Raw genomic sequence first — 13,317 nt, forward strand, 5'->3', positions numbered from 1 at the left:
GCACTTTTAGGTTAGGATATCTCGAAAACTCAAACTAATAAAGCAATTCTGAGGCCAGATTTGGATTCAGCGCATCATAAACCTTCGGAAATATATAGTCTGGTTTCTGGGTCTGAATGTTGGTTAAATTTTGTCGGCCTGTGTTAGCGGTGTAGGAGTTAATACGAGAGGCGTATTAATTTTGTTTTCGTGTATGCTTGTTGTGCTTTTAGTGGGTATGAAAAAATATTCTCCAGAGGTAAGCATTCAAATTTATGGTTTCAAAGTATTCACTTTTCATTATTTACTGACTAATATTTTTTTATTTTTATATTTTCATGCCATTAATTTGATTTAAATTGCATTCAATTTTATACGAGTATAAGCGAATGCACGCATAGCCGTCAAACATTTCTTTCAAAATCTGCTATGCATTCATGTATGCCCACCGACCAATAACGTGTGAAGCTCAATCAAAAGACTTAAGCAACAAACTGTATTGGCATAAAATACGCAACAAAGCCACCAATTCCCACTAGACACAAACTGTAACATAGACGAGGCTAAGAGGTGATTTGTAGTTTTTTTATAACACCAGTGGGTATTCGCTCAGCCAGCTAAGCGACTTTCTTTTTATTTTTGTTGCTACTACATTTTATTTATTTACTTATTGCATGTTTTTTATTCGCCCATTTTTCCAACGCCTGCCAACATTGTAACCAATTTAATGCGAATGCGAAATGCGAATGTGAACGCGAATGCTCACCTGGCTTGTCAACGACATTTTCACCCAATTATTTTGACACCCACTTTTGATTTCAGCAAGACAGCGCAGTGCTACACATACAGGCACAAAAATAGCAAAACAACAGCATGCATCAAAGTGGCAGGCAGCAAAAACGATTGCAACGGCGGCTACTAACAAGGGAGATTGTGAGATCAAGAGCAAAAGGAGTAGAACAGCAGAATGGCACAGGAGTGGAGGAGTGCGGTGGGTAGGTGGGTAGGTGCAGAGGAGCCGCAGTCTACATAAAATGCCACAGACCACTTGGCCTTCTTTATCTTCAATAGAGCTTGTGTTGGCTGCTGCCCTTCTGTTTGTTATTTCTCTTATATTTTGCTGCTGCTGCCGCTGCTGTTGTTGTTGGTGATTTACTGCCAACGCAATGGTGAGCGTTGTTTGCTAGAAAATAGCTGAGCAAAAAGAAACAAAAATCAACAAAATGCTTTAACTGAAAACTGATTAAGTTATCCACCAGAACAGCGGCAACTTTAGCTGTCAGTTGGACGATTGAGATTTTTTCTTTCAATATTTTTATTTTTTTTTTTGGTTCTTTTGTTTTTGATTTTTTGTTTGCTCGGTAATGGCGCATAATGTGTGTGTGTGTGTGCGTGTTTTCTTTTTTGAACTTCGCTGCAATGTGCAACATTTGGTTGAAGAATCTTAAGTGGAGTTTTCCATAGAAATTGTTGAGTGTTAATTGGAACGATGTTGAAGATGATGCATGGTGTACTAGTATGCACACAAATATATATCATACGTGCATCCAAATACATTCTTATATTTTATAACAAAGAAGTGCATACAATTTTGCATAAAGCTTAGTATTTTTGAATATTTGTGGATATGAAAATTCATTTAAATAATTCCAAATTTCTATTTATGCAATGAGAATTATTCGAGTCAACAAAGGACGCTTGAATGATTGCCCCTTATAATGAGTGCCAGAGAACTGCACCGGCTCAGTGTAAAACATTCATACGCTTCACTTGAACAAAAAAACAGGCCTTTGCGTTCAAACGATCGAACTTGTTCAAATAAGTTATTGTCATTGTTTATTTCAGCTCAATCAAATCATGTGCTGCGTTTTAGCTCTCCGATGTTATCACCAATCGTCTTCATAGCAGCCGTTTCGGGTATTTGCTCGTTCGGCTATACATTCATTTTTTTGAGCAAGAATAAAAGGGCTATAGAGCCAAATGAGCCGGTTTGAACACGTATGATCCCGCATGTGTTTTTGCTTGTAACTAACGATAGCAAAGTAAAAGCAAAATTTTAATGCAAAAACACTATATTTTCATATTTGTTTTTTTTCTTAAAACTTATAATAAAACACGAAAGAAAATAATGTAAATAAGGAAACATTGCTGAAACCAACTAATCCTTTCAAATATCAAACGCAATTTACAGCGTACATTGTACGCCAACGCTCGTTTGCTCGAACATGTGCTATTTACAATAATGACAATTATTTCTTTGAACAAGTTTGATCGTTTGAATGCAAAGGCCGATGCTAATTTCATTCAATGCTGCTTTTTGTTCAATGATTAGATTTGAGCCGAAGACATTAGATCATACGTGTTGACTGAGCTGAACTACGCGTTCGCCTGCATGAGCTGACTGCACTTGACCAAATATTTTGGTTCAATTGACTGAATGTGAGCAAGAAATTTAGCGTATGAACAACTCAAGAAAACAGTGAGCCATGCAGGTCTCTGATGAGTGCACTTTTTGAAACTTAATGTGATTTTACTCAACGACTTTTGTCTATACAATATTTACGAATACATTTTTTGGCTCCCTGACACGTGAAGATGTTACATACAACTGGCCATTTGAAAAACATGAATTTTCCTAATTCAATCCGCACCCTTGAAATGATTGTCCTTGTGCTTTGTTGATGGTCATTGAAAACGCAAGTCGAAGGAGGAACTGAGTCGTTTGTATTCTTTCAGTGCTTACTTTTTATTTGTTGTGTTCCCTTTACCCATTCCCGATCACTTTTTGGCGATATCAAGCCATTGATAGTGACTTGTTTCAAAATCACGCATTATTAAAAAATTGGTTTGTATGGAAGGTGTGACACTTCATTTACCAATATCGTCTATATTTTGGCGTTTTTAAAAAGCTCTGCGAAACCATAATACTCTACTACCATAAAATTAGTTTTGAAATATTTTTTTCCAAAAATCACCTCAGATTATAGAAGGTTTAACCTTTAAAGAGGTGTATAAAAGGTTAACAAAAATTATGAACAAAATCAAAATAATCAAATTTGCGAAATTTGGGACGAGAGTGAGCAGTGAAAAGTAATAATACCTTATACATATATAGTATATAATAGCGCTTATACGCTTTTCTAGAGTTTGCCCGAGCTCCTTTTTATATTTATGGCGTGTGTCTTTGTTGTTGTTCCATAAAACGGAGGGACCTATAGGTTTAAGGGGGAAGTCTACTGTGACAAGGGAAAAAACAGGCTCATTTTCCGGATTTTATTTCTAACAAAATATTGCTCGTACATAAAATCTATTTAAACTCTTATCTTTATTATATATTTAAGTTTTTGAAAAAAAAATTTTAAGTCAAAATATTCAAAATGGCCGCTGTGGCACTTCTGCCAGCGCAGGTCCGCTTTTCTTAGGTGCCTAAACGGTGTACATGAAATCTTACGTTTCGGTGATCTAAAACAAAAAAACAAAATATTGGTATCATATACATAGTATTGACTCTCGTCTGACGTAGGATTATGTCGATAAAAATTTTGGCGTTGAAAAAAAAATTCTTGAAATTTTTTTTCTTTTTTTTTGCCTAAAATTGATGTTACTATTGTTTATAACAATTTAACAAATAACGATATCAAAAAAATCCTATGTCAGACGAGAGACACTATTACAGAGAATATATAATTAAATTTTTAAGCTGATTCATTTATCAGAACTCGAGATATCGTGTACACCGTATACAAAAACTTAGTTTCGAGAAAAATGCGTTTAAAGTTTCAGTATAGCAGGTACGCGCTTTGGAGCGCTTCGGGAAAAGGTCGAAATTTCAACGAAGAAAAATTTAGCCAGCTGTAACACATATTGTACCTTATTTAAGAGGGTTCAAAGTATTTTTTAAGCTAATAAAAAAAAATCGATTTTTTGAAAAATTCACAGTAGACTTCCCCCTTAAGTCTACTTCGAATGGCAGATATTTTTTATTAGTGGCTTTTTCATTGCCGAAATACATTCGGACTTGCCATTGCCTGCCGAGGGCGACCGCTATTAGAAACCACTTTTTCTAACATTTCGGCGTTTCATGCACAGAGATTCGAGTTACACACTTCCGAATGGTAGTCACGTACCAACCCATTCGGCTTTGTAATATCGTAGGAGTCTAAGAGGGTCAAGATTTAGTGAGTTATTGAAATTTTGCTTACACCTGCTTTCAAAATAGTTATAAAAGTATGTATGTTAAAAGATTTTCCATGAGTAGCTTTGTTCATATGAAAATAATCAGATATACATACATATATATGTGCACCGTATATATGGTAAGTATGTGAATTTATTCCTGATTTCTTTGAATCTTAAGTAGCTCACAAGCATCTCTAAATGATGTGTGGCTCCAATTGTAAGTAAGCAGTGCCGAAAGAAAAGAGTACATACGTACGTACGTTCATAGGCCATACTTGTAAGCCTGAGTTACAAATGCTACAAAACCATTTGCATATTTTATGAGCGAATAGCAGTTCAGAAAGACCTGGTCATCTAGTGCAAGAAAATATGTGTGCATATTCAGATATATAGCTTGGTATATAGAGTAAGCCATACATTAGAGCGGGTCCCCACGTGCGACAGAAAAATTGGCTATGAGCAAATTTTTTAATTTAAATTTGGCTATAAGAGAATTTTATAAGAAATGACTGAAGAAATTTATGAAATTGGATGAAGGATGCGTGAAGGTATACAATATTGCTGAGGCGCACTATTCTACGCAGTGTTAGATTTTCCTGCAACTGATAATAAACGCATACAAGCAACCATGCGAAAATACAATAGTATTTGGTGGTATATTGCAGCATTAAAAGGGGCTTCCCACCTTTTTGGAACCAAGAAAAGTTCGATGAACTGGAACTTTGTCGAATATCTACCTAAGCAGAAGTCAAATTGGAAGCTTGTGAAGCCCATATGATTATCTCTTCATATATTTATTTATTCATTTATTTAGAAAACCATTGTGCTGGCAAGCCCTTTCAGCCAATTCTCGTAACTATGTCAAATCTGTATTGTAAAAGCACCGATTTCTATATCAGCTACTTTATGGAATCTTTATTTTCCACTCTATCAAGTGGCTGAGGTACGTATTGAGTATTTATTTATTATTTATTTTACTAAAAAAATGGATTTATAATTTTTGCAAATGGCGTCGTACGTTAATCATATTTGGCACTAGGGAAATGGACTGCTGCAGTATACAAAAGGTAAGCAATGGGCCGCGTAAAGGTCAAAATTAAGATTTCCTTCACGTGAAATCATTTTTTTTTATCTTGTGAAAAAGTTTTTCAAGCAAAATTGATGACTAATTCTGCGGCACCTTGTATATTTAATGCATTAGATGGTTATGCATTTGTTATTTATTTAAATTTGTATAAAATTAAGAGAATATTTTTAGGGTTCGGAACTGGTTGAAACTTGATATATCACACGCGAAGGAGGTTTTTGCTTTCTTGTTACCATTTCTTAATACCGACTAGTTAGGCTAATTATGGCTGAAAGAACCTCCAACCTCCCGCAGGGTCTACAGGACTTTGTGTATTTTCTACAGCGTAAAAAGCTCTTTAGCCATTGTTACATACAGCATACCTTAAGTTGATCATGTTATCTCCTAAGTAATAGACTAGATCGTTAAAGCAACGACCCGCCCTAATGTATCTACTTTTATTCATATTAATCGCTTTTGCCCTTTTTGGTTTTCAGTTTTGTTTTAGGGCGCGTATGCTACTCACATATACTCAATTTAATTGGCATAAAAGCTGCTGCAGTTTCGGGCTTAAAATTCACTTTCGTGATTTTTTCATGCACCTATAAAATCCAAAAAAAAGAAGAAAATTTAATTCAAGTACATATCGTACAGGTCTAGCGGCATTTATTAGTAACCCCAGACCTTTTCGAGTTGGCAAATATGCTGGGATTAGTCGCCACAATATTTTTGGTGCACTAAATAAGATTGCAAATGTAACAAAGCTTTAAGAACAATAACAATTTTCAGCATGAATGCAACCATTGTAGCATTCAACTCCACAGCAATGGTGGGAAAGCCTATTGGCTAAACAATAGGTTAGTGAACGCGTGAACTTGTTACCCTTAAATAGGTAAAATAGGCGTTGTTTGTAGAAAGAAAAATGAAAAAAAGAAAAACGATTAAGAGGCAATATTTCATGCTATGGCAAATTTGAGCGCAATAATATATTTGGATAAGCTACGACTTTTTTGAGAATATTTGGAGGAAAAAATTAATAAAATATATGTGTGAATTAGGTAAAGGGAAATAAAGGAAAGGGGGGAAAGGAAAGGAAAGGAAAAGGGGGGAAAGGAAAGGAAGGAAAGGAAAGGAAAGGAAAGGAAAGGAAAGGAAAGGAAAGGAAAGGAAAGGAAAGGAAAGGAAAGGAAAGGAAAGGAAAGGAAAGGAAAGGAAAGGAAAGAAGAGAAGAGAAGAGAAGAGAAGAGAAGAGAAGAGAAGAGAAGAGAAGAGAAGAGAAGAGAAGAGAAGAGAAGAGAGAAGAGAAGAGAAGAGAAGAGAAGAGAAGAGAAGAGAAGAGAAGAGAGAGAAGAGAAGAGAAGAGAAGAGAAGAGAAGAGAAGAGAAGAGAAGAGAAGAAGAGAAGAGAAGAGAAGAGAAGAGAAGAGAAGTCAAGACAAGAGAAAGAAGAAGGAAAAGAAAGGGAACTGAAAGGGAACTGAAATGGAAAGTGATATTTTTACGCCACTAAGCATACCGTGAGATTATTATTACGCCCCAAACGCTGCAAAAAACCAAGGATGACAAACTACCATGTTTGGCCATCTGCTTTGGTGAACAAAAATGGGAGAGGAGCTTTGGTCGACAAGTCATCGGATAATCAGCAGTACAATTATGACTGCTTATTTCTCACGCATTCACACACTCGTCCAATCAGTGGTTGTTCACATGGCAACGAAATTACACGGGTGGGGTGCGTTGACTTCTTCGTAGTTTTCTTTTTTTTGCTTGGAGCCGATACGTTGGGACAAAAGCTGATGATTGTTTATTCCACATGAGAATTTATGAGAGGGTAGCCCTACATATACAAGGTATATGCCTATGAAATGAGACTTTCAGATTTTAGTCCATAGATGTCGCTAAGAGTATTTTTGAACCTTCCAAAATATCTTGTTTTTTTCGTCTGCCATCTGTCAACAATATTCAGTTCATTGTTTGTTACATTTCATACAACAATGTATTTTTGTCGCTCTTAAAAATGTCGAATTTCGAGCCTTCAAACTACGATTTGCGGACATCATTGATTTTCTGTTATCAATTGAAGAAAAATGCTTCTCAAGCTCATCAAATGCTTATAGAAGCTTATGGTGGACATGCTCTAAGTAGAACACAGTGCTTCAGGTGCTTTGAAAAATTCCGAAGTGGTGATTTTAGCGTGGAGAACGAGGACCATGACCGGCCACCGGAAAAGTTTGAGGACGCCGAATTGTAAGCATTGTTGGATGAAGATGATGGTCAAATGCAAGAAATGATGGCAGAGCAGTTGGGAGTGATAAAAAAAAAACGTTTCCAAACGTTTGAAAGATATGGGCATGATTTTAAAGGTCGGAAGATGGGTGCCGCATGAACTAACAATGTGACAATGCACCGCCACATCGAACAAGAGCGTCCCGGGAATTGGTGGAGACGTACGATTGGGAACCGCTGGTGCATGCGGCTTACTCACCAGACTTGGCGGCTTCCGATTACCGTTTGTTTGCATCGATAGGCCACGCACTTTCCGAGCAGCGCTTCAATCCTCACGAAGAAGCCAAAAATGGCTCGATGATTGGTTTACGGCCAATTTTTTTGGCGCGGCATCCACAAATTGCCTGCGAGATGGGAAAATGTGTCGCTAGCGATGGCTACTTTGAAGATTAAATTTGTAACCATTTTTTTGTTAATAAACGTTTGAAATTGAAAAAAATCTCATTTCATATATACATGAGATTTTCTGGGAATACGACTAGATCGCTCGTCATTACTTATGGTGTTTCTACTCAGTTAAAGCGATTTAGCGGTTGCTATAGCAGAATGGATTTCTTGGCTACCGTTTGGGATTCGGAGTACGTTGGTGCGAATCTCCATGAAGCACCAAAATTAAGAAAGAGTGCTTTCTAATAGCGGTCACCGCTCGGCAGGCAATGACAAACCTCCGAATGTATTTCTCCTCATAAAAAACCATTTGCCGTTAAGAATCGGCTTAAAATCGGCTCCCGCCGTTTGTGGAGTAACATCAAGGCGCACGAAACAAATAGAAAGGGGAGCTAGGCCAACCACCAAATAACGGGTGTAAGCCCGAATTATGTATATATATATATTATTATATATTATATTATTACTATTTATATATACATATATCGAACTTTTAGTGTCTTTTGTGGGGAGGCAAAAAAATCGCCCATTGCTCTGTGAAAATCATATTCTAGGGATCAAAATAAGAAACTTTGCCGAAGAATCCATACCTCTAAAACGAATTCTGATGTCCCCAATTTGGGTCGAACTTTTTAGTTTCTTTTCTCATGTAAAGGCCAAAAATGGTGGTATTTTGAAATGATTGTATGGGGAACCCCTTAGGGGAGTTCCAGGGGGTGTGCCACTGGCATGGGTGGATCGGCCGTCCAAAGTTAGTGGGGGTCGGTCACACATTTGGACTCGATTGGAGCACTCTAAATGGGTCAAAGTGGGATTTTTCGTTCGGCACCACCTCATTCCTTGGCACCACAAGATCTACTCAGATTTCTTCGGAGATCGGGTAGATTTAAAGAAAATTAAAAGGGAATCCAAGTGTAGTACAATGGACTCAATTAATGTCTGAGTGCTGCACTTGCTAGTTGTCCCGACAAAAACAAAAAAAAAACAAAACAAAAAAATGTGTATACTGATCCAAAAAATCTGAACTGTTTCGGTGCACAAATGCTCACATTTAGTAGGGCTTTGGTGCAATATAATATACCCAAAATGTATTCTTAATTAATTATTTCATGAACATATTGAGAATTGCAGGCAAGTGCGAATCAAGTGATATACAAAGAGCGCAACTCTCGCTTGAACCCTTTTGATTAATTTTTGAAGAATTAAAAAGTTATTCAATTTAATTGATTTAATTGCCTTTACTTCATTTTCCGAAGCCAAATAATGATTTTTTGTTAATATAATTAAATATTAACTTCAAACGATTTTGTCAACAGAAGTTCGCTGCTTAAGTCTTTCGTTGACATACTCGTATCATAACAGGCCAGATTGAGCAGCAGCAGCAGCAGATAAATTCATAAATATGCAAAACGCCCACATATTGTCAACAAGCAGAGCAACGATACCTAGTAGTGAGGCAGCCGCAATAAATAATACAATAACAACAATAACAACTGTTTCTACTAACTGATACAGTAGCAATCACGTTGGTTGACGCCGCATACATAAATTCCCAAGCGCCCAACTGGAAACCAAGCAGAAACGATTGCAAGGAGGTGGAAGGAGAGAATGGGGTTTTTTTTGTGATTCTCTTGCCATATGTGGCAAATGTGCACAACTTCATTGACGAGGTTTATGGAGCTATGTAAATATATACAAAAAGGCACAAGTGCGTGTTTGTTGCTGCCGAGGAATAGCACTAGCGCTGACAATCGCTCATAAAGTGAATCGAGTGACAGACGGTAAGGTAAAAGTGTGCTACTGAAGGATGACTAAATGAGTGCGCGCATACACATCTATGCATGCCGGCGTACATACACTAACACATTTACATATACATGAGCAGGCGTGCGTGTGTCCGTTTGCTGCTTGCCAGTGAGTGGCAACAGCTAGTAAGCCATGTTTTGCAACAAAAGGTGGCAAGCGAACCACAACAACAACAACAACGGTGGCACTTGTAAATATGTCAGCACACATCAGTCATCGTAGCAATGAAAGCAAAGGCGCGCAAGCTGTGTGTGGAGTAAAACTGACAGCGGCAGGCACAGCAACAATGACTACTGTCATCGTTTGTCAGTTTATAAATCACTTTGTTGTGGCAACAAACGAAGCGTTCGCTTTGTTATACAAACGTGTGTCTGTATGTATGCATGTATGTGTTATTTAAGCTCGTTTTTGCGACGAACGCACGCCTCATGCATAATTCATTTACAACGCGCGTGCGCTGACGACTTTTTATGTCCATGCGCGCGCGCACCTACCCATCTGAGTGTGCGTGTGTATGTGTCACTGAGAGTGCCAACACGCAACTCTGCACTATCCTTGCCATTTGCTTTTTTGTTATTGTTATTATAGCTTTTGTTGCCGTCTATATTCGCGCACACACACATATTTGCTACGTTTTTCTGTTCATTTATTCATTCATTTATTCGAGGTTCGCAGTCTGACAGCTCTGTTGTCTCGGCAATCGGCTGGCTGTGTATTTGCGCACCGCAACTGATCGTTTGTCTTTGTGATTCATTCATCAATTTTATTTGTTAACACTGAGTGCATTGACAGAGTCACAATGCCCGTGGCGCGAACAACAAGGCAAAAACAAAAATAAAACAAGGACGAGGCGGAGTACATATTGTATTAAGTGAGAGAGGAAGGAAAAAATTATAAGAACAGTATTTTTAGCACATCGACATGCGTATTCGCATGTTGCTCTGCCACTCACTTACTCACTCGTACAACACTTGTGACTCGCTCGCTCGTTCATCGGCTTATTGATTAAGTGATTTATACGGTTCACCCTAGTGATTTAAATCTAAGCCATGCCTGATCACTTTTCAGGACCACCGCACAGCCACTTTTTTTCAGCTTGCCTCAAATCACATCATCACATGTTTTTCTTTATTCTTCATATACTTAGTTGCCTTCAAACAGACTTCTAATTCGATATTTTCAAAATTTGCATTTTTTAGCATAAACTTATATACAACGTTTTCACTCACGAGCTTTATTTGTTCTCTTTCCAGTGAATTGAAAAATCGTAAAATTTTTTCTGCGAAGATTTATTATTATTTTCGATGTAGGAGGTCTTTGATAAAATTACTTGGCCACTGTGAAATGCTGGTACAATGAGTTCCAATGTGGCCGTCGATCCTTGCAGGATGAATTTCTTGAAGGTTCTGTAAAGCCAAAAACTATATAAGCCAGAACTAAGACCATCATGTGACATATCGCGACACAGAAGCGTCCTTGTACATAAGCAGGACCAGCGTACATTCAATATTACATAAATCTTCGATACTGCGTAATTTACGATTTGATACTGCGTAATTTACGAAAAAAGTGGCACTCCTGCCTACTAAGGTACAGAAATGGTTAAGAAATACCACAGCGGTGATTCAAAACACATCTACTACATCGTAACAAGTGACGAATTTTGAACCTATTCATATGAAAATGTATGCATGTTCTCACAGCAAATCGTCGCCTGTTTTTTGCATAAACTGAAGAATCTGGTTATGTCGCAACGGTTCCACTTCAGAAACTTACAATAGTCAATTCTGAGTGGTACATCACCATTTTTTTGTAGAAAGTTTTCGAAGAGTTCAGCAAAACCAACGACAGGAGGCGGCCGCCGTAGCCGAATGCGTTCATGCGTGGCTATCATTCGAAAGTGCACGGGCTTGAATTGATAGAAAAAGGTTTTTTTAATAGTGGTCGCTCCTCCGCAGATGATGTCTTACAAAATACAATTAAAATGGAGTTAAATTAGACCTATACAAATTAATAAATCAAGTAAACTAAAATAAAGGCAGCCGCTGTAGCCGAATGGGTTGCTGCGTGACTACCATTCGGAATTCAGAGAGAACGTAGGTCCGAATCTCGATGAAAGACCAAAATTAAGAAAACATTTTTTCTCGCCTCGGCAGGCAATGGCGCACCTCCGAGTGTATTTCTGCCACAAAAAGCTCGTCATAAAAACAATATCTGCCGTTCGGAGTCGGCTCGAAACTGTAGGTCCCTCAACATCAAGACGTGCACCACCAGAAGTAGGAGTTCAACCAAATATCCAAAATGGTGTAGGTTTTAAGATATTAGGGTATATTTAACAAAAAAAAAATTGAAATATTATAATAATAGAGTTTTTGAAATTTCCGCAACGGAATAACTCATTCATCATTTAAAAATATAAGTATGTATTCACTTTTGTATTCATATTACATATATACGTGTATTTTTTTAACTTTAAATATACATTAACAGATTTCATTCCACACCTCACTCACCTTCTGATCACCGAAACGCATTTGTCTTCGCGCATTTCGACTGACATTCATGCGACACAGAAACATACGATGCTCCCCTTCCAGACTTGAGATCGCCGCTGCTGCTGCGGCTGCTGCTGAGGCGGCGCTTGCATGCTGACTATGGCCTGGCTGTGGTGGCACATTGCGATTCAGTTCGGCTTGTATGGCTGCGTGATCCTGTTTGTCAATGATATCGTAAACAGAATCACCGTGAATGAGGAGATCTTCCTGTGTGGCGTTTGCGATTGTTGGTCAAAGTGGATCGATGTGAACGTGATAGTGGTGTTGTTGTTGTGGTTGGTGTGGTGCGATTGTCATGAAATTAAGAGAGGAAGAAAAAAAAAATATTATAAAATAAAAATAACAAGACATCTAAATGAGATACTAGGTAATGTTGTTGTAATGGTGCTTAATCACTTCGAAAATTTTCTTAAAGTTATATTAACCTTGACGTTGGCAATATTTATATACCAATATTTATATATATATATGAGAAAAATGCGAAACAGCGTCGGAGGGCAAAATATACCATAGGTATAACAAATCAACGGAATTTTTAACAGATTCGCTCTTTGTTATACAAAAATTTAATAAGTCAAAAGAAAAAAACGTACCAAAACTCTTTCTAGAAATTCTAATTATAAACCGTAGAATTGGGATGACAAGTTTGTAGCAAATTTGAAAATTTGATTTATGTATGTATGCAAAATTTTAAAATTAGATTTAGTTATGAAAATTTATGGAAATTTATAGAAAAACATAAAAGAAAAAGCAAATGAAAAAAATGAAAAAAGGAAAACATAAAAAAATAAAAATTGTGAAAACTGACAAAGACTTTGATGTCGCAGGGATTACATACAAATTTCACCTAAAGAAGTCCAAAGTCTGGGAAAATCTTTTAATAATATTCGAACATAATTATAGCCACACTCAAGATTTAACTTATTTATATATACAATAACATTAAATGATAAAAAGGTGTTTTCTAATAGCTGCGGCCCCTCAATAAGCAAACCTCCGGATGTGTTTTTGCCATGAAAAAATATCTTCATAAGGAAAGGGGGCCGTGAAAAAAAGAAAA

General features: G+C 37.2%; 1 protein-coding gene across 1 annotated transcript in view; it reads right to left on the reverse strand.

The window, feature by feature from the left end:
- LOC128859152 (uncharacterized) overlaps window positions 1–13,317 on the reverse strand; it is a 116,194-nt gene that overhangs the window by 24,404 nt on the left and 78,473 nt on the right. The window contains exon 5 of the mRNA XM_054095949.1: window positions 12,216–12,464. Within this exon, the coding sequence (XP_053951924.1) occupies window positions 12,216–12,464 (249 nt within the window). The remainder of the gene's footprint in view (window positions 1–12,215; window positions 12,465–13,317) is intronic.

This window comes from Anastrepha ludens, chromosome 2 (genome assembly GCF_028408465.1).
Source record: "Anastrepha ludens isolate Willacy chromosome 2, idAnaLude1.1, whole genome shotgun sequence".
Classification (NCBI taxonomy): Eukaryota; Metazoa; Arthropoda; class Insecta; order Diptera; family Tephritidae; genus Anastrepha; species Anastrepha ludens.